Genomic DNA, 21,873 nt, shown 5'->3' with positions numbered 1-21,873 from the left:
CTCGGATCATGACCTGAGCCGAAGGCAGATGCCTAACAACTGAGCTACCCTGGCATCCCTAAAAGGACTTCTCTTATCCTTGGAAGCACTTCTTATATACAGAAGATGTTTATTTTTAGCTATGTCAGTTAATATTTTCTCCCATCAGTTTATGAAATCTTGTGATCTATTTCCCTCTCCCCAGTTTGGCTTTCTTTAACTGTTTGTCAGTTTAGGTTGCCATAATTCTAATGAGATGACTTTAGATGTCATTTTAGAATAACTTACAGCTTCTGTGTTAAAAGTTTTTAAATTATTATAGACTCTAGCGGTAGTCTGATGCCCCTAAGATGAGTAATGCTTTGAGGGTGATAGGAGTAATGTTGGCATAACTTTGTGATGTTACTGATGGACAGAGGCGCAACATGGGGTTACGTTAAACACAAACCCAAGAAGCAGCTGTTAGAGGCAGTAGACTAAACCTACATACAGGGCAGGCCCTCTATATACGGTAGAGAAATCCTCTCTTTTAACCACACTTCCCAGAGACACCTGAGGAATAGCATCATCTTTTAAAGATTTTGTTTATTAGAGAGCAAGAGAGAGGGCACTAGAGGGGGGAGGGTCAGAGGAATAAGCAGATGCCCTGCTAAGGAGGGAGCCCAATGCGGGGCTTGATCCTGGGGCTCAGGGATCATGACCTGAACCAAAGGCAGACAGATGCCCAACCCACTGAGCCACCCAGGCGCCCCAGAGCATTGTCTTTAATAATGCTACACTGTATATTTATATCTCTATGCAACTGGATCCAGTTGTGCCACTAGTGTCCTGGCCATGTTCTAAACATTATCCAAAAACAACTTCCTGTTCTGATGTTCTGTAACTCTGTGTTCAGTTTATAACCAATGTTTCTGTCTCTTAATTGTTTTGATTGCACAGCATTATCAGGAAAATATTTTTTAAGCATGTACCCTTGTACATATAGCTAATGTATATCTATAAATTATATATTCCTACAACAATATATTAGGTACGTTTAAAAACAAAAATAGAAGTGTTAAACAGGTAAAAATTAAGAGAGAAGTTCTAGTATTTTCTTCTAATGTCCTACTTTGAAGATTATTTTTATTTTTATACAGAGCTTGTTTTATCACCAAAAAGCATTTTAATTTAACATGTTTTAGAATGCTTACTATGTGTAAGTCATTGCTAGTTTCTGAACAAGAGACAGGTAAAATAGGTTTCCTACATCTAAGGAGCCTAAGAGTGAGTATAATATGGACACACATGTGACTGGTTGATAGCAGAATAAGAACCATTATAAGAGAAACAGAGTGTTGAGAACACTGTGGAGAGCAAGAGCGACACAGATTTGATGACATTTGAGCTGGGCCTCTTATATAAGAATAGATAAGCTTTTGATTGTAGGTGATAGGGAAGTTTGAACTAGTATTTGAGCTACTGTTATTTGAGTTACTAATATATGCCAGGCAGTGTACTGGATGCTTTTTGTATATTTTCATTTAATCCTCAAAACAGTCTTAAAGGGAGATAGAATATTGGGTCTAGATATATCTAAGCCCCATTTATAGAAGAGCCAGGATTAGATTCAGTGCTATCTTTCTGTAAAACTCGGCTCTGTCATCCCAAAGGAAGTATACCCATTTTTCTCTTAAGATGTTGACTTTGCTTCTCTAACAAAGACAAAGTGAGTCTCTACAGCATTGCTATGTGGTATCCAGGCTTTTGGGTGACTGCAGAATTCAAATGGAAAGAAAAGATGTGGCAGAGTTTCTTCTCTAAGAATGTTAAGCACAGCCAGTGATCGGTCAGAAGTTTATCCTTAAATAATTCAATTCTTTATTCTCCTATAAGCTTTTAGTTGCACTAGTCTCACTTTGAGACTGCTGTTACTTTCTTGTTCCGACCTGAAATTTTCTTTCTTTGGTGTTGAACATGAGTCTGATGAAGGAGTAACCATTTTTGTTTTATGACATTTGGTTTAGCAATAGAATTCTTTTTTTTAAATCTCTTAAGTATGTTTGACTTTTATTAAAGTTATGCTTTCTGTACTCTGCCTTTATTATACTAAACACATGCTACAACCAAAAAAATCTTTGCTTTTGACATAAAAGCAAAGATTTTTGGTAACATTAGAATTTTTTTTCCCTTTCAACATTATATTTTAAAGGTTGATTAGAATGGAGGAAAAGGGTGGAGGAATTTCAGCTAAGAGTTGCCATCATCAATTATAAATCTTAGTATTTCTATTTATATGCTGCTCTTCTTTCACTGTTTCTCAATATTTTATTTTCCTATAAAATGAGAAAGGAAGACTAAGTATGTCTGTATTAGACTTAACAGTAAGAGTGACTACTCTTTAAAAGCATATTCAGGTGTGGTATAGGTCAGTTTGATTTGAATAATAGCTGTGCTAATTTTTTAGCTCTGTGGGAATTGGTGTGGAGGTATTTGAAATAAATGAATAAATGAAAAAAAAATAAAATTAATAAATGTTTTATTTAGTTTTTAAAGATTTCATTTATATATTTATGGGCAGGGAAGAGCTCAAGTGGGGGGAGGGAGAGCAAGAGAATCCTCAGCAGATTCTGCCCTGAGCATGGGTCTCAATCCCATGACCCTGAGATCATGACCTGGGCCGAAATCAAGAGTCCGACACTCAACCAACTGAGCCACGCAGGTGCCCCTGGATTTTTTTTTTTTTTTTTTTAAATAGGCTCTTTGCCCAGCATGGAGCCTTACATGGGGCTTGAACTCACCACCCTGAGACCAAGACCTGAGTGGAGATCAAGAGTTGGACACTTAACTGACTGCGTTCCCTCCCCACCCCATGTTTTGGGGTTTTTTGTGATGGCATATTTGTAGTAGGATTTTTTTTTTAAAGAGCGCACACACGCCTAGTACTAGCAGCCCTACATAGTCTAATTTACTCATAGAATGATAAGTAAAGGAAGGTTAGCTCTTTTACTTACAGGTGACTTTTCAGACTTTTCCAGTCCCGCTGCTTCTCACCCACCAGGATCCTGTTGGCCCCTTCATGCTCTTCTGTTCTTCCTGCTTTCCTTGAGCAGTAATTGGGCTATTGCGGCTTATTTCCTTTTCTTTTTCCTTATTTACTCTCAGAGCTGGCTACTTTCTCACCAGTGCATGGTGTGCCCGTGCTTTGATGCAGGTGCCAGGAAGAGGCGGGCACAGGTGGTCCAGGGCTGCTTCGTGGCCCTGCCTTTAGCACTCTGAGGTCAGCCAAACCAGTTTGGGCATTGTTTCATGTGCTTGAGATGAGTTTGATGATATGGAGCTTATTACAGGGGTATTAGGTCTTTTTTTTTTCATGTTTTAATTTGGCTACATATTTATAAATGAAAGTTATAGGTGTGTGGATTTTTCCAATTTAAGTGAGAATAGAAGCATTAGTTAGAAACTGGCACTTTTTTCTCCCCAAGGAAATTGATCCTCTAACATTTGTAAGCCTGTAGGACTTCTCTCTAGCAGTATGCGCTCACACATTGAGAAGAATAGAAGTGTTCCCTTTTAGCATATTCTTCGTGCATTTTCCTCTGGGACTGTCGGGTCTTCAGACTGCCATCCTCATGAAAACATGACTAAGACATTTTACTGTGGGGCTCTCGTAAGAGACTTGAGATTTTGGATGCACTCTATCCACAATAAGGGATTTTTGGTGTTTTTGTTTGAACTTCAAGTGAAAGAGAAAATCTGTTTTGTAGAGAAACCCAGTTAGTCTTAGACTCTGTCCAGCTCAGTGACTGGTGATTACTTAAAATCATTCTGCTTCTGAATGGTCATCCATGGTTGGTCTGAAGTAGGGAGGAGGAGACATCCTTCCAATTGTGTTGTACCTTACTTTGTCTCTACCGGCTGTTACTTGAATCCCCAAATCCAGACTGCTGCTCCGTCTTCCCATTTGTAGCTGCCTGTGTAAGTTCATCATCCTTTCCATTGTCTCTTCCCATTGTCTTTGAACATTTATTTTTGAGAACAAGGTATGGATAGGACAATAGCTCAACCACTAAAATAACTGAAGATGATTTACAAACCTTTAAATTGCTTTTGGCATCACAACAACAAATTGCATATACTTATGATGTAATATTTGCTGAAAGTCATTGGCTATTCATTCTCTGTAGTGCTTTTCTTAAACAAATCAAAAGGTAGAAATGAGATCACTTTGAACCAGCAAAAACAGATGATGAGGATTGAAATCCGTTACAGGATTCAAATGTTGGAAATATGAATTGAAAATATTCCCACTTAGTCAACTTCAATTTAATACTCACTTGAACATCCCTAAAAGGACAGCTCATTTCATAACGCTTGCATGCCTCTGCAGTCTTATGCAGGGGGAGGAAAAAAAAATTAAAAGTTTGTTCCAAACTAAAAGGATTTGTGTTTGGTTTGAAATATTCAAATTAGGTGTGGTGAAGGAGCTACACATATGAAAATGAACATTGTTATTCTTCAGGAACTGGCTGCCTTTGAGGGAATACTAATGATACGTTATTGAGTTTAATAAACTGTTTGCCTCACTGTATATTCAAATGAAACGATAGCAGCTAATTCCAAGAATCAAGCAAATGTAATCAAGTAGAAAACAGAATCAGTGATCTGAAGTATTCCCTATTTTCGGGGCATATGTGGGCAGTTAGACTAGGTGACCTCTAAAGTCACTTTTACTTCCCAGAGTATATGCATCAGCTATAGCACATCCAGAGAAAGAGCAGGAGACAACTCCATGTGAAAACAGTATGAGCACTGAGGACAAGACTTTCCACCTCTTAGGAAGGAAGGAAAGAATATTATAGATGGATGTATTGGGTCTGGACTGAGGTCAGAGTTTGCATAGCTTTTGACAAATAGCCTGGACACAGGAAGCCATCTTTCCTCAAAAAGAAAAAATCACAATTATGTACTTTCTTCCCCTCTTACCCCACCCACAATAGAAGTCTTAACTGTGGGTCAGCTTTTATCAACCTTTTTGAGTAAAAAGACTTTATTCCTTTGGAATTTCAGAAACAAGAATTTGTTTTCTGAAAAACACATGCCATTGGATACCTTTAACTTGACATGTGATTGAAACTTTTGTTTTATAATAATTCCATTTTCTACAAAGGCTGCCTTTATATTTATTAAAGATGACAACAAAAACCACTTCTTCTTTCATTACATTTTCTGCTTTCATGTTCTGTCATTCAGAGATCTTTTTTTCTTTCCCTCTCTCTGTCTTCTTTTCCCCCAGCTCTCGGCAGCATCCAGCCCCTCCAGTCACAGTCCTCACAGAGCTTCAGGAAAGGACCCTTTTGCAGAGCTCTCTTTGGAGGATTTCTTATAAATCACTTTAGGTATTGCTGATTGTTGGGTGAGATGGGGACTTAAATACTTTAAAAGTTTATCAAATATTAAACACATTTCACTCTTCTCCTTTCTTTCTTTAAAGAACTCTAGGTTCTCGCTCTTCCTCCTCCTCCTCTATTTAGGTGAAGAATAAAAATAGATCAAAATAGGACCTAAGGACAAACAACTTTTGGAAAATACCTTTAACGTAATTAGAAGGTGTGAAATCAAAGAACCATCTCTCATGTTTACATACAAGCATCCACTGCTCACAGCAGATGGATGGGATCAAATATACCACCCTTAAAAACTGGGTGTTTTCGTCAGTCTTAAAAGTTGTATGGAGAACAATGCAATTCTACATGTTGGATTAGAGCTTGACTAGGAGCATCTCTAGTTTGAATATAATGTCCCTGAACATGATTTGTGAAGAATTCATTTTAACAGTTTCTTTAAAGTGTTATATTTATGTGTGCCTTTTCATTTAAAAATAGTAACATTTTCCCCAAAACAGACTTTTTTTTTTTAAAGTTAAGGGCAAGTGAATACTTTATGCCCTTTTTGATAGAATTCTGTGTTTGATCCACACTGCCTCTTTTTGCTGGAAGGTGGTGAAATTTGTTCTTCTTGGTGCTCTAGCCCCCAGTGTAGATAGAGCTTCTAGATCTTTGAAAGTTGAAAAATCTTCTGATTTGACAAGTTTATTAGCACATCTACTTCAGTAATGTCTTTGGATGAACAGTTTAAGGGATATCCTGAGTGAAATATTTGAGCAAACAGTGACGCCCTATTGAAAACTATTCCTTTGTAGATCTTTTGGATTTTTATCTATATTAGTAAAGAAATGATTTAGTAAGCATAATATTACTCTTCCCTTAATTACCTAGTTTTATGATATCATTTGGAAATAATAAGTCAGATTGTGCTTCTCTGAATGAGATTTTCACATGGAATATTTGTGTTCATGGACAGATGTTCTGAACTTGTCATTGAAAAATTGTTCATTTATTTTCTTTCTTCCCCTGTCTCTTGGTTTTTAGTAATTAGAAAGATACATTTGGAAGTCCCTCTAATTATGCTTCAGATACTGAGTTCTGGCACATGATGAGCTGATACTGACTTGGTTTTGTAATTAGGGTTGTGATAAACATTCAGTAAATATTTCTGGGCCAATTGAATGGTAAAAGCCGCAGAGCATTTTTATTTGTGAGAAGACATCTTACAATGCAGTGAATGAACTTACACTCTTTTTTTTTTTTTTTCAGATACAGTTTATGTAACTAGATGGAAGAGAATGGAATTATTTCAGAAAGACAAGTGCTCAAGCAGCAAATACTTTCACTTCCAGCAAAATCCAAACTGCTGTCTCTTAAAACTCTCTTCTTCCATTAAAATGCTACAGTAACCCAGTGAAGGCCCATGAAAGAAATTGGGACTAGTCTATAGGAGAACGTATCAATACAGTTTATAAAGCCAAGAATTGCCATGATTTCAGACTAAGATCTGTCTTTTTGGTGACTAACCCTTCAGTTCTTTCAACTCTTATTAATACCCATAATCCGTAACCTACCAAGGAAAGCCCTTATTTGGAAAGTGTGAAATTTGTATTTGGAAAAGCTGCCTGGAGAGAAGAGCTTGTCCTTTACTGTAATGCAATAGGACTCTTTTGGGGGGGATCAAAATCATAATTCTTAATTATGCAGTATCTTTCTTTTCTCCAGTCCTCACAGATACAGAAACAGTAACTAAAATTAACTTTTCTTTTAAAAAAAATTATATATTCAGTTTGCAGTAGACATTCCTTAAGTATTTGTATTTATTTATGATTATCAATTTACGTAACATTAATATTATATCAGACCTCCTTATGAAAATGAGTATGGATGTACACAGTATGTTTGATTTTTATCCATAAAAGTGAATCTGATTCAGAATGCTTTTCAGCTGACATACAGAGCACTAAATATTTTAAGGCAAGTCCATAGGTCTGAATCGCTTAAGAATTCTCAGTCTCTATGTGATTTAGGGAAGCATTATAAATGCATTAATCCTTATAGTCAATTCTGTGCCTAGGATTTTGCAAGGGAACAGTTCACTGACTAGGAAAAGCACTACATTTTAAATTCAGCATTAGTGCATTGGGAAGGAACTTTACTGCTTGTGCTTGGCATGTCATTATTTTCCATTTGACATTAGGGCCTTTCCAAAATGAATGTGAGGAATTGCTTTCACTTCAAGACTTTCCTTCTTTTCAGTAAAACTCTAGGAGGTGTTATGGGGGGAGGGAGGGGACAAAATCCTTGAAACCTTTTATTTGGCTCATGCCTTGTTATGATCATGTACCTTTTAAATAAGGGGAAATAGTATCTTTAAAGTTAATGTCTAGCCAACAGTTTAGTTAATGAAGAATTAAACTGCACTGTTGATCGGTGCTTTGTGTAAATACATCTTAACGTTTTGGTTGAGAGGGGCCTTAAGAAGGACAGTTCGTTGTAGGAAAGCAATTCTGTACATGAGTTTAAGCATACTTGTTGCATTGTCTCTGCAGATTCTATTTTTGTTTACAATATTAAAATGTATGTTAGCAAAAATGGGTGGATTTTCAAATAAAATGCAGCTTCCACAAAACTTTTTGTTATGGTATTCTGGTCTGAGGTGCTTTTTTTTTTTTCTTTATCATCAGTATCATTATTTTTTGCTAGTAAAAATATACACAGGTGATTATATTTGCTGATTTAATAAAATGTAAATTTTATTTGTTTTAACTTAATTTCCTAAAAGATTTATCTTTGTACCTTTTGTTACCTTCTAGATTCTTACTGATAAACTAAACTACTTATTAAAATTGTTGATTTTTGTCTTTGATCAGATGTCTTCGGTCAGGTAAGTATAAAGGGAGAAGATGCTTGTGTCTGGCACATTGATGCATGTGATTATTCTGCCAAAGACACCTCTGACTATATCATGTTTCATATTAAATAGTAAGTAGGATTCAGAGTACATGATGGAGGGATTAAAGACTTTGCATTGATAAGTGTCTGCATTATATTTGCCGTGGTTGGAAAAAGTATCTTTAGCCAATATACTTTGTTAATTTTACTAGTTTCTGAGTTTCACTATTATTAAACCATTTTCATATAAACTGGGAAATTGTACTTTCGTAGTTAACTTCCTTAACATTATCACAGATTTTGATTGGTCTCTTGTGTTTGAGTGGATCTTCTGTTTCAGGTCTATGGCTTGTTCCTTTTATAATTACTTTATTATTATTATTATTATTATTACTATTTTGTATGTTTGTGAAGGTGCTTTAGATTTTCATCCTATTGTTGAAACAACTTTGGGGCTTGTTGGATAGGTGTTATCCACATTTTACCCATTTTATAGATTGGAATCAGGAACTGGGAAAGGAACTTGCTCAGGTTGATAAGCTAATATATAAAGGAGTCAGGTCTTTGGTTTCATGGTCCATTGTCCTTTTTATGACCTGCTGTTCATTCTGATGTATGAACCAAGAAGGGAATTGCGTCCCTCTGCATTGAGACTGATAACCACACTTCATTCCCGCATGGTCTTCTTCCATGAAGCACATTTCCTGCTTCCTGCTCTGATGCCCAGACATCATGGGCAAGGAAAAATACAAAACACACATGATCATATTAGGTTTAATCACAGTATAACAAGTGAGGTAAATTAGCTGTTGTATGTTTAACTATATTAGGTTCTAAACCTGCACATGCCCACACCATCTTAGTACCCAACTACCAAGTTGGCAGTGGCTACAGAGGGAGGTAAGATTATTAGCTGCAGAGGGCAGCTGTACTCATTGCAAATCATTTTCAAAATTAGTTTTTTGCTGTTTACTTAACATTATCATTCAAAATTTTCTTAAAGATATCCTTTTCTTAACCAGTGACTATGAGAGTCCATATTTAGGAAAAGGCCTTATGTTAGATTAGGAATTTTTTCTCCACAAACAAAACATGACCCCTGGAAAAGAGGCCTTTATGGGGTAAGTTTCTCCTTGAACTAAAACAATTTTAAGTCTCTTCCCTTCTTCATTGTCATCAACAAACATGTTTCCAAATTCTGAGAATTCAGAGTACTGATACAAATGCTTATTTAACACTCAGTGGAGAGAAAAACATCTCTACATTCAGGATGAGTGTGGTGCCATGTGTTCGGCAGTGGCTGGGTCACAGAGTGAATGGAGAGGCCACAGCACTCAGCCAGATGAACTTATTCTTACCTTACAGAAAAGATAGCTTCACAGCTTCCATCAATGGCCACTGCAAATAGCTTAGTTCTTTGTTCAGCCATACTTGCTACCTTCCATGGATCTGACTGGCCTGGAATTCAGCTGTCTGAATAGGCTCTGAATGGAAAGGCTGCAGTATCATCTTCCATTTTGGTGTGTCACCAATCAGAAATGTTTTCTAGGGGTGCCTGGGTGGCTCAGTCGGTTAGGCGGCTTCGGCTCAGATCATGATCCCAGGGTCCTGGGATCGAGTCCCACATCAGGTTTCCTGCTCAGCGGGGAGCCTACTTCTCCCTCTCCCTCGCCGCCCCTCCTGCTTGTGCTCTCTCACTCTCTCACTTTCTCTGTCAAATAAATAAATAAAATCTTTAAAAAAATGTTTTCTAAGTCTCTAGCTAGTATTTCTAATTTTGGTGTAAGTATTTAGTAAATGTCCCGTTTGTTATTGATGGTGGCATACAGGTGTAGTATTCAGGATGAAACTACCCACGTTGTCAAAAGTTGTGTAAAGTTCTTTCTGTGGTATTGGGGGACAGAGCAGGTATGACTGTCTTCAGGGAGAGTATTAGGTTACACTGATAGTAGACAGCTATGAAAGAAAAGGGAAAGTTTTATAGAAGCTTCATTTTCTAGTAAGTTCTTATTTAAAATAGCTCTTCCTTTATCTGCTACCAAAAATAATTTTAAGGTTGGTTTTGAAATAAAAATTGCTGTGTGAGAATCACCCGGGATGCTAACCCTAACCCAGTCTGAGCATTCCAGTCAGGCACCCTCCCTGTCTCCCTTGAGCCTGGGCACTTGGCAGCTGCCCTGTATTCCCAATTAAACAAGCTCTGGGTTATCATGCCCTTGACCCTTGACTGGGACTGTAGGGAAGAAAGTATCAATAGAGAAATAGACAATCCCCACTCCCCACCATGCACCTGGACTCCAGACTGCACTAATGTGCAGAACTTAATGATTTGATTTCGGCCTCTCAGGAACACTACATGGAAGCCTCTGGCACACCACATTGGCGCTGCCAGCTAACTTAGTGGCCATCTTAAAAGGCACAAAATGAAATCTGCACTTCGTTGGTCATTTATGTCCTGAAGTAGGGTAAGAACTGAAAAGCTTTTGCTTCCATGTGATTACATATTAAAGGAGGCTCAAAGGGCCAGGAAGAGGCAGGTCGAGGCACTGCAATAGGAGGGGAAAGATGCCAGATAAGTCCAGCAAGGATGGCTGTGCCCAGTGCTTGGTGTTCAGAACACCTATTGCTAGGAGCTAATCTTTGATAACTGCTCTGATAGGCAGAACTTAATTTATGATGGACAGAATTTATATCACATGTGGGTCCAAAGTGGAAATGAAAGATATGACAGTTTATCTTAACAGAGGTTAAACTGGTGTCATACTGGCCTAAAAAACAAGAATACAATAGGATAAAGAAATGATAGAAAACATATAAAAGTCTCTGTCCCCTGTTCTTGGCATAGAGCTCCTAAGACCACACTAGGAACGTCTTTTGTTTTAATTGGTCTTTGACCCTGGTTCCTGATACAAAATTACTGAATTCCTTGGAATTTCCTGGGTGACAGGGGTGTCTTTTAATGAAGCAGCTCTTGGTGGGCTCCTGGATAGCTTCAGGGTGAGGGCTGGTCGCCAGAAAGACCAAGCTGTCATGAGAAGCTTGCACTTCAACCCAACCACATCCTTCAGAATAGAGGGACTAGAGACTGAGTTAATGATTGAACATGCCTATGTTGATGAAGCCTCCATAAAAATTCCAATACTAAGGGATCTGGAGAGCTTCCAGGTTGGTGAAAAAAATCCACTTGCCAGGAGGGTGGTGTACCCCACCTTCACAGGGACAGAAGCTTACTCTCAGACTAGGTATCTACATCTGGCCATTATCTTTATCCTTTATTATATCCTTTATAATACTGGCAAACATTTGGTGTTTCCCTGAATTCTGTGAGCCATTCAAGTAAATTGCCAAACCCACAGGAACCCTCATTTATAGCTAGTAAGTGAGAGGTACAGGTGACCACCTGGACTTGAAGTTGGGATCTGGGGCATTGGGGAAATGCTGGCCTTCTTGTAGGACTGAGCCCTTCACCTCTGGGGTCTGCACCAACTCTAGTTAGCATGAGAGTTGAATTCTAGGGTACCCAGCTGGTGTCCTATAATTATTTGGTGTGGGAAATCCACATGTCTGGTGTCAGAAGTATTTTACGAGAGTAAAGGAGAAATACAAGTGTTTTTCTCATGCATTTAGTAAACTTAGTAACTGAGGTGTCCATGTGGTAGAGACCGCATTTCAGAAGAGTAAAGATAAGAAGATGGACTATTTAATAAGTGGTTTTAACGGACACCATATATCTGGGGAAGGGTGACAGAATTCCCTCCAACATATACCAATATAAATTCCAAATGGGTTAAAGAGTGTAAATGTAAAGAATTAGAAAGATGAAGAAAATATAGGTGACTGTCTTATAGCAGAAGGGAAAGGATATGATAAAAAACAGTTCATCAAAGAAGAACTGATGATCAATGAAAAAATGAATCTAATAGTAACTAGAAAATTCAAATGGGAACAATAGAGCTTTCCAAGTATAAGGACATTCTCAGTGCTTTTGTATGTATTTGTTCATTTAATCGAGTCTATGGAGAAGGTACCTTTGTTATATCTATTTTATAGATGAGGAAACTAAAGCCTATGAGTACCTCACTGTGTGATCTTTATCAACTAAGTGAACTGCAATCCTGAGCCTCTGTGGTCTGGCTATAGGTCTGCTCATGACCACTTAGCTGTATGCTGGTGTAGGAGGATGCCATTTTGCCTATCAGAAAGCATTTATATAACAGCACAGGCAGGAGTGCATGGGGTCTGATTGCTAATTTAAAGCTGAGGTGAGTATAAGCTATACAGCTTTTCTGGATGGAAGTTAAGAGTTGTCAGAAGTCTTCAGAGTTTCTACCCCTGATCCAGTAATTACACTTTTAGGAAATTTACCCAGGGAAATAACCTGGGGATGGGGTCTTGGCTAGGGAACTTGCCTTGAATTGTTGCATAGCACGTAAGTTTAAAATCAGGAATTGCCCATATTGAATAGCAAGTCAGATTAGTAGGTAGGATGCCATACCTTGAGACCATCTGTGAAACAAAACAACCTTGCTCTCATGGGTCGGTTTACATCAGTGGATAGTAGACAATTAGAGACTCAGTGCAGATTTTTATTGCTATCATTCCAGATTAAAAACCAGTCTACACTACCAGGCTGTGCCAATTCCCAGGCCAACCAAAAGTAGGAAGAGCTGTTTTCCCCCTCAGGAGGGTTTGTCTGCTGGTGATGAGGTGGAGAGAGGGAGTTTTCACTGAAGACAGGAGGAATACTGGTCCACGGTGCTTAGGAGAACAAAATTCTCTACCAGTCACCCAACAGAGAAGAGGGCTTTACATTCATCAACATGAGTTTTACTGTCCTAGAAGATTTAGGAGGTAAGTGGAACTGTCCAGTTTCCTTGTCCTGTGTTAAGGGAAACTAGAGGACCCACAAGGCATTTTTAGTTTCACATTTATCAAGCAGCTTCTCAGACATAGTTTCATGATTGCAAGCCTTAACATACATGTTTCACAAAGTTTCTACACTTGGTAATTTTCTCCCCAAATGTAGCATGGGTGATCCATCACATGGGGATTCGTGTGTCTGATTGGCTGCAGCGCTCCCCTTCAACCCTGCACTTTGTTGCAGTCCTTCAGTGTACCTGTGTGGCTCAGTGCTCACCATGTGATCAGGGCCTATAACAGTTCCAACTTTTCTCACACCTCCATTCTTGAAACTTCTGCTCAGACTTTTTCTCTTTACTGTCTCTTAATAGAATTCTGGAGTTCCCTGCCCCTTTGTCTCTATATTTTTTACCTATTTTGCCCGTTTGAGTACTGTCACTCCTGGTAGGGAAAAACTAGCATCTCTGTTCATTTTTAGGGGCATTGTGAATTGGACAGCCCTTTCAGAAAGTCATAAAAATGCTTTTATACTTTGTAGTTCCATTTCTGGAAATCTGAAGAAATTAATCCAAAGTATGGAAAACAGTTTATGTGGAAAAATACCCATCACAAGTGATTGAGATTACCAAAGAAACAACCATGAAGTAAGGGGAAGTTCAATGATGAGTCCCCAGAGAATATCTCCATTTTTAAGGGCTAGTAAAGGATTAATGGAGATCAGGAAAAGAACAGAGCTGGAGATTAACTGTTTTCAAAAGGACAGGAGCTAACATGCTGGTGAGGATGTGGGGAAGAAGGGAACCCTGTGTGCTGTTGGTGGGAATGTAAACTAGTACAGTCACTATGGAAAACAGAATGGAGTTTCCTCAGGAAATTAAAAATAGAGCTATCCTAGGATCCAGCAATCCCACTTTTGGGTATATATCTGCAGGTAACAAAACCATTATCTTGAAGTAATACCTTACTCTCCTGTTCACTGCAGTATTATTCACTATAGCCAAGGAATGGAAGCAACCTGAGTGTCCATCAGCAGGTGAATTGATTTAAAATTATAGTATATATACACAGTGGAATATTACTTATTCTTAAAAATGAAGAAAATTCTGTCATTTTTGACAACATGGATGCTAAGTGAAAAAAGCCAGACAAAGAAAAACTAATACTGCATGGTCTCACTTACATGTGGATTCCAAAAAAAAGTGAGGGCAGGGGGAGCCAATAGAAACAGAATAGAAAAATAATAGAAACAAAATGGATTGAGGAAATAAGGAGAGGTTGGTAAAAAGGTGCAAAGTTTAAGTTAAAGAAGAATAAGGTCTGAGGATCTAATGTATAACATGGTGACTGTAGTTGATAACACTGTCTCATATAATCGAAATTTGCTAAGAGAATAGGACTCAAATGTTCTTCCCCGCCATCAACAAAAAGGTAAATATGTGAGGTGAGGGATGGGTGTATAACTCTGGGAGGAATCCGTTCACAAAGAATATATATATCAAACTATCACATCGTATACTTTAGTTTTAAATGTTGTCAGTTATACCTCAAGGATAAAAGAGGATGCACTAGTAATGTTAATTCCTTAGAGTAGAAGTGAAGGACGTTTAAAAAAGAGACAATGAGCTAAGCAGCAAAATCAGCGGGAGCAAGAGAAATGCTGAGTGGTTAGGACTGGAGATGAGACGGGGTAAGTGAGGAAAGAGAGCCTGGGGTAGGAACATACACAGAGGACAATTTGCATGAGATTCCTCGATGAAGAGCATTCTTCTCTTCTGAGAGCATTTCCACCACTGAGTGAGGCCCCTGCTGCTTGATGAGACAGTGGGAACAGTGGGGACCCTGCAGCCATGTGTAGGTGTAAACCTGAGTTTGGACGGCTTATGTACTCTGCCTGTGCCTCAGTGTCTTCATCTGTAAAATGGCATAATGATACCTACCTCACAGGACTGTTGTAGCTAACAGATTAATAAATGGAGGCATTTAGAACATCCTGTGATAAAGTTTCAATACACTTAACTGGGATACAGACTAGCTTGTGGTCAAGAGCCTGGATGTTTTGAGGATAAAAGTCTGTGTAAATTCTGACTTAATAGCTGGGGGACTTTGGGAAATTTACTAAATTTCCCTCTGCCTGTTTCTTGTTGGTAAAGTGAGAATAATTGTAGACCCATCACATGGGATTATAGAAGGACTGACTAGGTTAATATACGTGAAGTGCATATAATAAGCACATTTAAGTGTTTGCTATTGTTAGTATTACTGAAGAGGCTTTTAAAACGTCAGTGTTTGGGATTGTTCACCCTGCCCTGTTTGCATTGTGCTGATATCAGCCCAGTGCTCTGCTGGAGGTAGCAGGAGCAGATTCCAAAGCAAAACCCCGAACCTCTAACCCCGCAGGTCCTCACACAAGCAGGAGTCCTTGGTTCTACGGCAGCTGAAGTAAATCTAGAGTCTGGTGTGACACACATTTTTGAAAACAGCCAGCCCCACTCATTTGAGCATACTTAGGTCAGCAGCTTTAGATGCTCTCGGATAAAGCAGAGTATTTTCTAAAGTCATTGGAGCCGCCTCCCGCCACTTTTTTCTTTTTAACAAAACATAAATACCTAAGTTTTGCTTAGTGTCTTAGAGACTATGTTTTCCTATCGGAAACATCGACTTCTTGTGAGGTAAATATTCACGTTTGTCCCTGTATTAGGATTAGAGTTGGCTTGTGTATCACAGAAAATTCACACTAACAATGACTGACACAGGACAAACTTATTTTCTCTCTCACATGGAAGTCTGAGCCGGCATAGCCGCTTTGCTCACCGGACTGGCAGGTGTCTACTTTCAGGTACAGGTAGGTGTCTTGCTGCTCCATAGCCCTTGAGGCCGCTCCTTGCATCTTAAAATCCACTGCAGCAGGATGGAGGACGTGGGGAGAAAGGGAGAGGAAGACAGGACCCAGAAATTGTGCGCAGTTTCTCACATTCCATTGGCCAGAACTTTGTCATGTCGCTGCAAGGGAGTATGGCAAGTAGGCTTTAACTTCAGTGATCATGTACTGAGCTAAAAATGGCTAAACCAAGGCATTATTATAGTGGGAGGGGGCAGGAGATCTTGAAGGCCTACTAGCAGGCACTGTCATAGTCACACGATTTTTATTAAAAGAATTGCTAACTTCTTGAGCCTTTTTCTGATCAATGACTTTAAAACCTTCCCATGCCACATATTGTAAGTTGAGATCTGAGATATACTAAAAGAAGAATTATAGCTTATAGTTTTAGAATGGAAATAGTTCAAAGAGATTAAATTTAAAAAGTATCAAATGCTTAAAAATGAGAAAGAAGCAAATCCAAACTGCTAGTGCTCAGTATGTGTTAGCAGACGTGTTGGAAATGTGCACCTTCCCCCAGATTTTAGGCCCAGCAGTAGTCCACGTTGATGGTTTTACATATAGCACAAAAGTCACAGAAGTCACTTCTTAAGTGGCTAGGAGAAAATAACTGATGCAAAGATGAACTCTGACAGTCAAAGGACATCAAAGATTGAAGTGAATCTCACACTTGGGCCGTGTGAAGCTCACATGAGCTCAAATGAAGCCAGGGCACGCCATCCCTCTGATTTGGTGTCTGAGGGCTTTAAGGTAAAAATGCCTTGCTGACCTCAGTTAGTCATACAGAGGGGAATCCAGCATAGTTCATTTTCATTCCTCTTAGGAGGGAAATGTCGCAAGGCCTAGCATATTTTTATAGCTGAGACTATACAAAAAGATGGCCCAAACCCAAGAAGGCAAGAGGTCAGGGAGTTGAGCACCCAGCTTGAGGAAGGAAATGCTGACAAAACTTTTTACCAAGAATCTGAGGATATCTGAATCTGCAGTCCCTTTCAAACTCATTCACTCTGCTGGAAACCTGAAAACATTTCTACGTGAAGAATCTTTAAAAGCATCTTGAAGGTTTTTAGCGCTTACTCAGATCATAAGAACAGAATGACCAAAAACATAACCAACCGAAAGAGTCATAGTTTAAAAAAAGAAAGAAAGAAAAAGCAGCCTTTCTGGGAACTTGAGCCTCATAAAGTCACAGGAATAGGAAATGGAAATACTTAATCTAGTTAAAGTCACTAATATTTAGAAAGCCTCTGCTGCTTGAGGGCACATTTCCTTGCATCTAGTGCTAAAGCTAGTTTTATTCCAAGAAAAATACAGAGAACTGTTGTGTTGAGCTCTAATAAAACAAGGAAGGATCAAGCAGGCCTTTAACAAACAGCCCTTTATTGCCACAAAAATCCCCTGGCCTCCCTGTTCCCTGAATCGCTCTAGTGTCTGGCTATAGGACTCAAAAAGAAACAAAAATGTTACCACTGACACACGGTGTCCGCCCTGCCTCCCCCACACTCGTAAGAATTTTGGAATTGGGTTTACTACTGGTCCCTACAGCCTGATATAAGATCAGCAGATCCTGGGTAAGGCCTCTTAGAGCCCTCACACCAGGCGGCAGCTGAGTGCCTCTCCCCAAGCCAGCTCAGGACAGAATGAACCCCTTCATACAGCCGTCCTCAGAGACTGGTCAGCGCCTCACAGCATGTGATGGATGGGGCACAGGCACTCTCTATACCTTCACGTGAGTGCACCACAGAGACAATCAGACATCCTGGGCCTTACCACCAGAGACTCCTGTCAAATGCCAGTCATTATTTCAGCTGTCATACATTGCATGTCTAGTGTGTGCAGGTTATAGGTCCTCTTTTAAAAAAATTTTTTTAAATTTTTTGAAGATTTTGTTTATTTGAAAGAGAGAGCAAGAGAGAGAGAGAGCACAAGCAGTGGGGAGGGGCAAAGGCAGAGGGAGAAGCAGGCTCCCCGCTGAGCAAGGAGCCCGATGTGGGACTTGATCCCAGGACCCTGGGATCATGGCCTGAGCTGAAGGCAGATGCTTAACTGACTGAGCCACCCAGGCGCCCCACATGTCCTCTTTTTAATCCTTGAAAAAATCCTGCAATGTGAGAATTAGGTTCATGTAATATAGAAGCAGAAACCAGGCTTAAAACAGGTTAAGTGACTGCCCAAGATTCAAGGTAGCCAGCCTGACTCCACAAAATGTGTTTTCCCATACTCTACCTTATTTCGTTACATCTCCTTAATTTCTTCAAATTTATCTAATTCCTGGCCCAAAATAAGCAATTTTCTAGCCTAAGGCTAAAGCTGCTGACACTCAGTCTCTACCCTTCCGCCCCCAAAATCTTGAATGGCAGCATATGAAACTCACATGCTTGGTTATTCTGAAAACTGAAACCACTACATAAAATCCTTCCAAACTCATCTTAAATTTCTTTTCCAAACTTATCACTAAGGGTGCTAAAAATAGAATATTTCAAGTTAAATACAACCACCTGCCACACCTAGAATATCTTGTCCTGCCTTCTCCCCCCGTTCTTGCTTCCTTCTTTGCTGCTGGTATGAAGAGCAAAAGCAATTTTCATAGAGCCACCAGGCTCTCTTACTGGACCATTAGCATCTTGAAGAAAAGGACAATTTCATTTTGCCTCCCTGATGCCTTACACACAGTGCCTGGCTGGAAGGACTTGTTTGATAAACGCTTCCTCAAGTGAGTAACACTGATAGGAAGTCCACAGTGGTACAGCAATTTGTTGAGATTTGCTTTGTAATATCTCACAAAGCTACCCACCCTACACTGTTTAGAATTTGGGTTGTTAAAAAAACCCTGCAGATTTTTTTAGAGACAGTGCCATTCTGCAAATTTTTTTTTTTTTAATATTTTATTTATTTATTAGAGAGAGAGAGAGCACAAGCAGGGGAAGTGGCAGGCAGAGGGAGAAGCAGGCTTCCCGATGAGCCAGGAGCCTGATGTGGGGCTCGATCCCAGGACCCTGGGATCATGACCTGAGCCGAAGGCAGCCACTTAACTGACTGAGCCACCCAGGCGCCCCCATTCTGCAAATTCTAAACACAAGAAATGATATTAACAGAAGGAAAGAACATTCTTCCCTTTCCTTTTCCAAAGGATGCCTTTTCTTCTCTGACATTTTCTTGGCAACAAACAAGACTTTTAGCCATTTGATATTTTCTTCCGATTCAAATTCACATTGTGAAGTAAAAACTGCCACAACTAACAAGTTAGTGCTGGAATCCTACCATGTTATGCCTGGCTTGTATTCATAATCTCATGGTCTGACCTTTCCAAGAGTGAGAGAAAAACAATGTCAGTTTCTGCTGACCTACTAAAACCAGTGGGCTGTCACATAGCCTCTGTTTTTTGGTTTACTGGAAGGTCTTTGATTTGTCCCAGTGGAAAGGCAGTAAGTTTTTTTTTTTTTTTTTCTATCTGAGAAAAGTAAAGATAAATCTTATCTATAAAAAGTTTACCTTTCTTTCTTAAAAAGAAAATTGGCAAATCTGCTCCATATTGTTACTAACTTTTCCAAGGACATTTCTGTTTCTGTTGACCTCTGAAAGACCACCCTAACAAAGTCTGCCTTCCTGTCAGGAAACACTCTCACTGCTGCTGTTCACACTACAAGATGTAAGCATGGCCTTTCCACTCTGTCACTTTATGGAATGGATTGGAAGATAGGTATTTGGGGGACATTTTGGGGGGTAACTTTTTAAAGTAGAAAACGTATCAGTCAAGTATACAAATCTTCAGTGTCCTGCTTAATGTTTATGAAGTGAACCATCCATGTTAACTGCCACTCAGATCAAGATTACCAGAAAACTCCTTCATGTACTATCCTAGTCATTCCCTACCACAAAGGTAACCACTATTCTTTTTTTCTGGGGGGTGGGGAGAAAAATAGACTGACTTTACAAGTAATAACATTTAGAAAAGATCCATCCCTGGCCCTTAAAAACCTTCCCATCACTCCAAGTCCCACCCCAGTGTAAGTCTGGGGAAGGTGGGGTGTGAGCTGCAGCTGAAGGCTGCCCCCCACCCCCACCCTCACTGCTGCACCCAGGCTCGGGGCCCATCTGTTCTGGAAAAGAGCATCGTCTGGGCATCTGAGCCCTTGGGTAACCACTATTCTGACTTCTGTCATTAAGGTTAGTATGCCTGTCCTGTTTTGTGTAAATGGCATCATACCATATGTGCTCTTTTGTGTCTGCCTTCTTTCATTCAATCTTACGTATATAAGATTGAGCTATGTAGCTATATTTGGCACTAGTTTATTCTTTTTCATTGCTGTATAGTATTCCACTGTGTGACTCTCTATATAGATTTTTATATATATAAATACGTATGTGTACATATGTGTACATATACACATTCTACTACTGACAGCCATTAGGGTTGTTTCAGATTTTGACTACTATCAGTAAAGCTGCTAGGAATATTGTTATTGTGTCTTCTGGTAGACATAAGCACTCATTTTTATTCCATATTAAGCCAAGAGTGGAACTGCTGAATCATGACATATATGTATGTTCAGCTTTAATAGATACTGCCAAACATATTCCAAAGTGTTTGTGCCAATTTATGATTGCACCAATGATTATATGAGAGTTCAAATTGCTCCATATTTGCTGAAAAACAAGACTTGTTTGTCAATATTTGCTGTTTTTAACTTAATTTTAGCCATTCTGATGCATGTATAATTGTATTTCATGGTTTTAATTTGCCTTTCCCTGATGAGTAATAATATCAATCTTCTTTTATGCTTATTAGTCATTAGGATATACTCTTTTGTGATGTGCCTATTCAAATCTTTTGCTCATTTTTCCCTAAAATGGTTGTCTTTTTTCCTATTGATTTGTAAAAGTTCTTTATATATTTTAGATATTTCTTTGTTAGATATATGTATAGAAAATATATTCTCCCAAGATGTGGCTTGCCTTTTGACTCTTAATGGTATCTTTTAATGAAAAGAGACTATAATTTTCATGAAATTCAATTTATCAGTTTATGATTAGTGATTTTTATGGCATTTCCCCCACCGCCCCCCGGGGAGTAGGTGACACAGGAAGCAGTAGACTTGGGGGAGGGGGCATGTGGAGCACAGCCAAATCCACATTTACCCACCTACCAGATATAGATGTCAATTCAAGCATAATAATGTTAGATTATTAATTTCTATGAACAAAAACCTGCTGGAATTTTTCTTGAGATTGCACTGAATCTACAGATATAGGAAGAACTTGCATCTTAACTCTTTTGAATCTTCCAATCCATGATGATGGTGTATGTCTCTATTCCCCATTTATTTAAGTCTTTAATTTCTCTCAACAATGTTTTGCAGTCTTCAACATAGAAGTCTTCTTGCTCATATTTCATTAGACGTATTTCTTGATTTTGATGTTTTTGATGTTATTACAAATGATTTAAATTTTTCCCAATTGTTTGCTGCTAGTACAAAGAAATACAATGGATCTTCTTGACCTGTACCCTGTGACTTTGCTAAAATTCACTTATAAATTCTATTAGTTTGTAGATTACTTTGGATTATCTACATACAGAAACTTGACATCTATAAGTAGTAGAGTTTGCTTCTTCCTTTCTAATCGCTATGCTTTTTTTTTTTTTTAAAGCTTTTATTTATTTATTTGACAGAGAGAGACACAGCGAGAGAGGGAACACAAGCAGGGGGAATGGGAGAGGGTGAAGCAGGCTTCCTGCAGAGCAAGGAGCCCAATGCAGGGCTCGATCCCAGGATCCTGGGATCATGACCTGAGCTGAAGGCAGATGCTTAGCGACTGAGCCACCCAGGTGCCCCTCTAATCTCTATGCTTTTATTTTCTTTTTCTTGCCTTTATTGAACTGGCTACAACTTCAAG

The 21,873-nt window shown here is 39.0% G+C and overlaps 1 protein-coding gene across 12 annotated transcripts in view; it reads left to right on the top strand.

Annotated features, from left to right (window-relative positions):
* Nucleotides 1-8,199, top strand: part of PICALM (phosphatidylinositol binding clathrin assembly protein) — a 110,104-nt gene extending 101,905 nt beyond the window's left edge. For 8 of the 12 annotated variants that reach the window (XM_034995291.1, XM_034995303.1, XM_034995300.1 and 5 more), the window contains 2 exons: nt 5,255-5,357; nt 6,615-8,114. In XM_034995291.1, coding sequence (XP_034851182.1) covers nt 5,255-5,347 — 93 coding nt within the window. In that variant the 3' untranslated portion in view covers nt 5,348-5,357; nt 6,615-8,114. Of the gene's footprint in view, nt 1-5,254; nt 5,358-6,614 lie in introns of all 12 variants that reach the window. The other 4 variants (XM_034995301.1, XM_034995296.1, XM_034995294.1 and 1 more) reach the window with 2 other exon arrangements.
* Nucleotides 8,200-21,873: the final 13,674 nt, after the last annotated feature.

The sequence above is a fragment of the Mirounga leonina genome, unplaced genomic scaffold (genome assembly GCF_011800145.1).
Source record: "Mirounga leonina isolate KUSES-001 unplaced genomic scaffold, KU_Mleo_1.0 Mir_92, whole genome shotgun sequence".
NCBI lineage: Eukaryota > Metazoa > Chordata > Mammalia > Carnivora > Phocidae > Mirounga > Mirounga leonina.
Note: the sequence above shows the minus strand (reverse complement) of the source record. Positions and strands in the feature narration are given on the sequence as shown.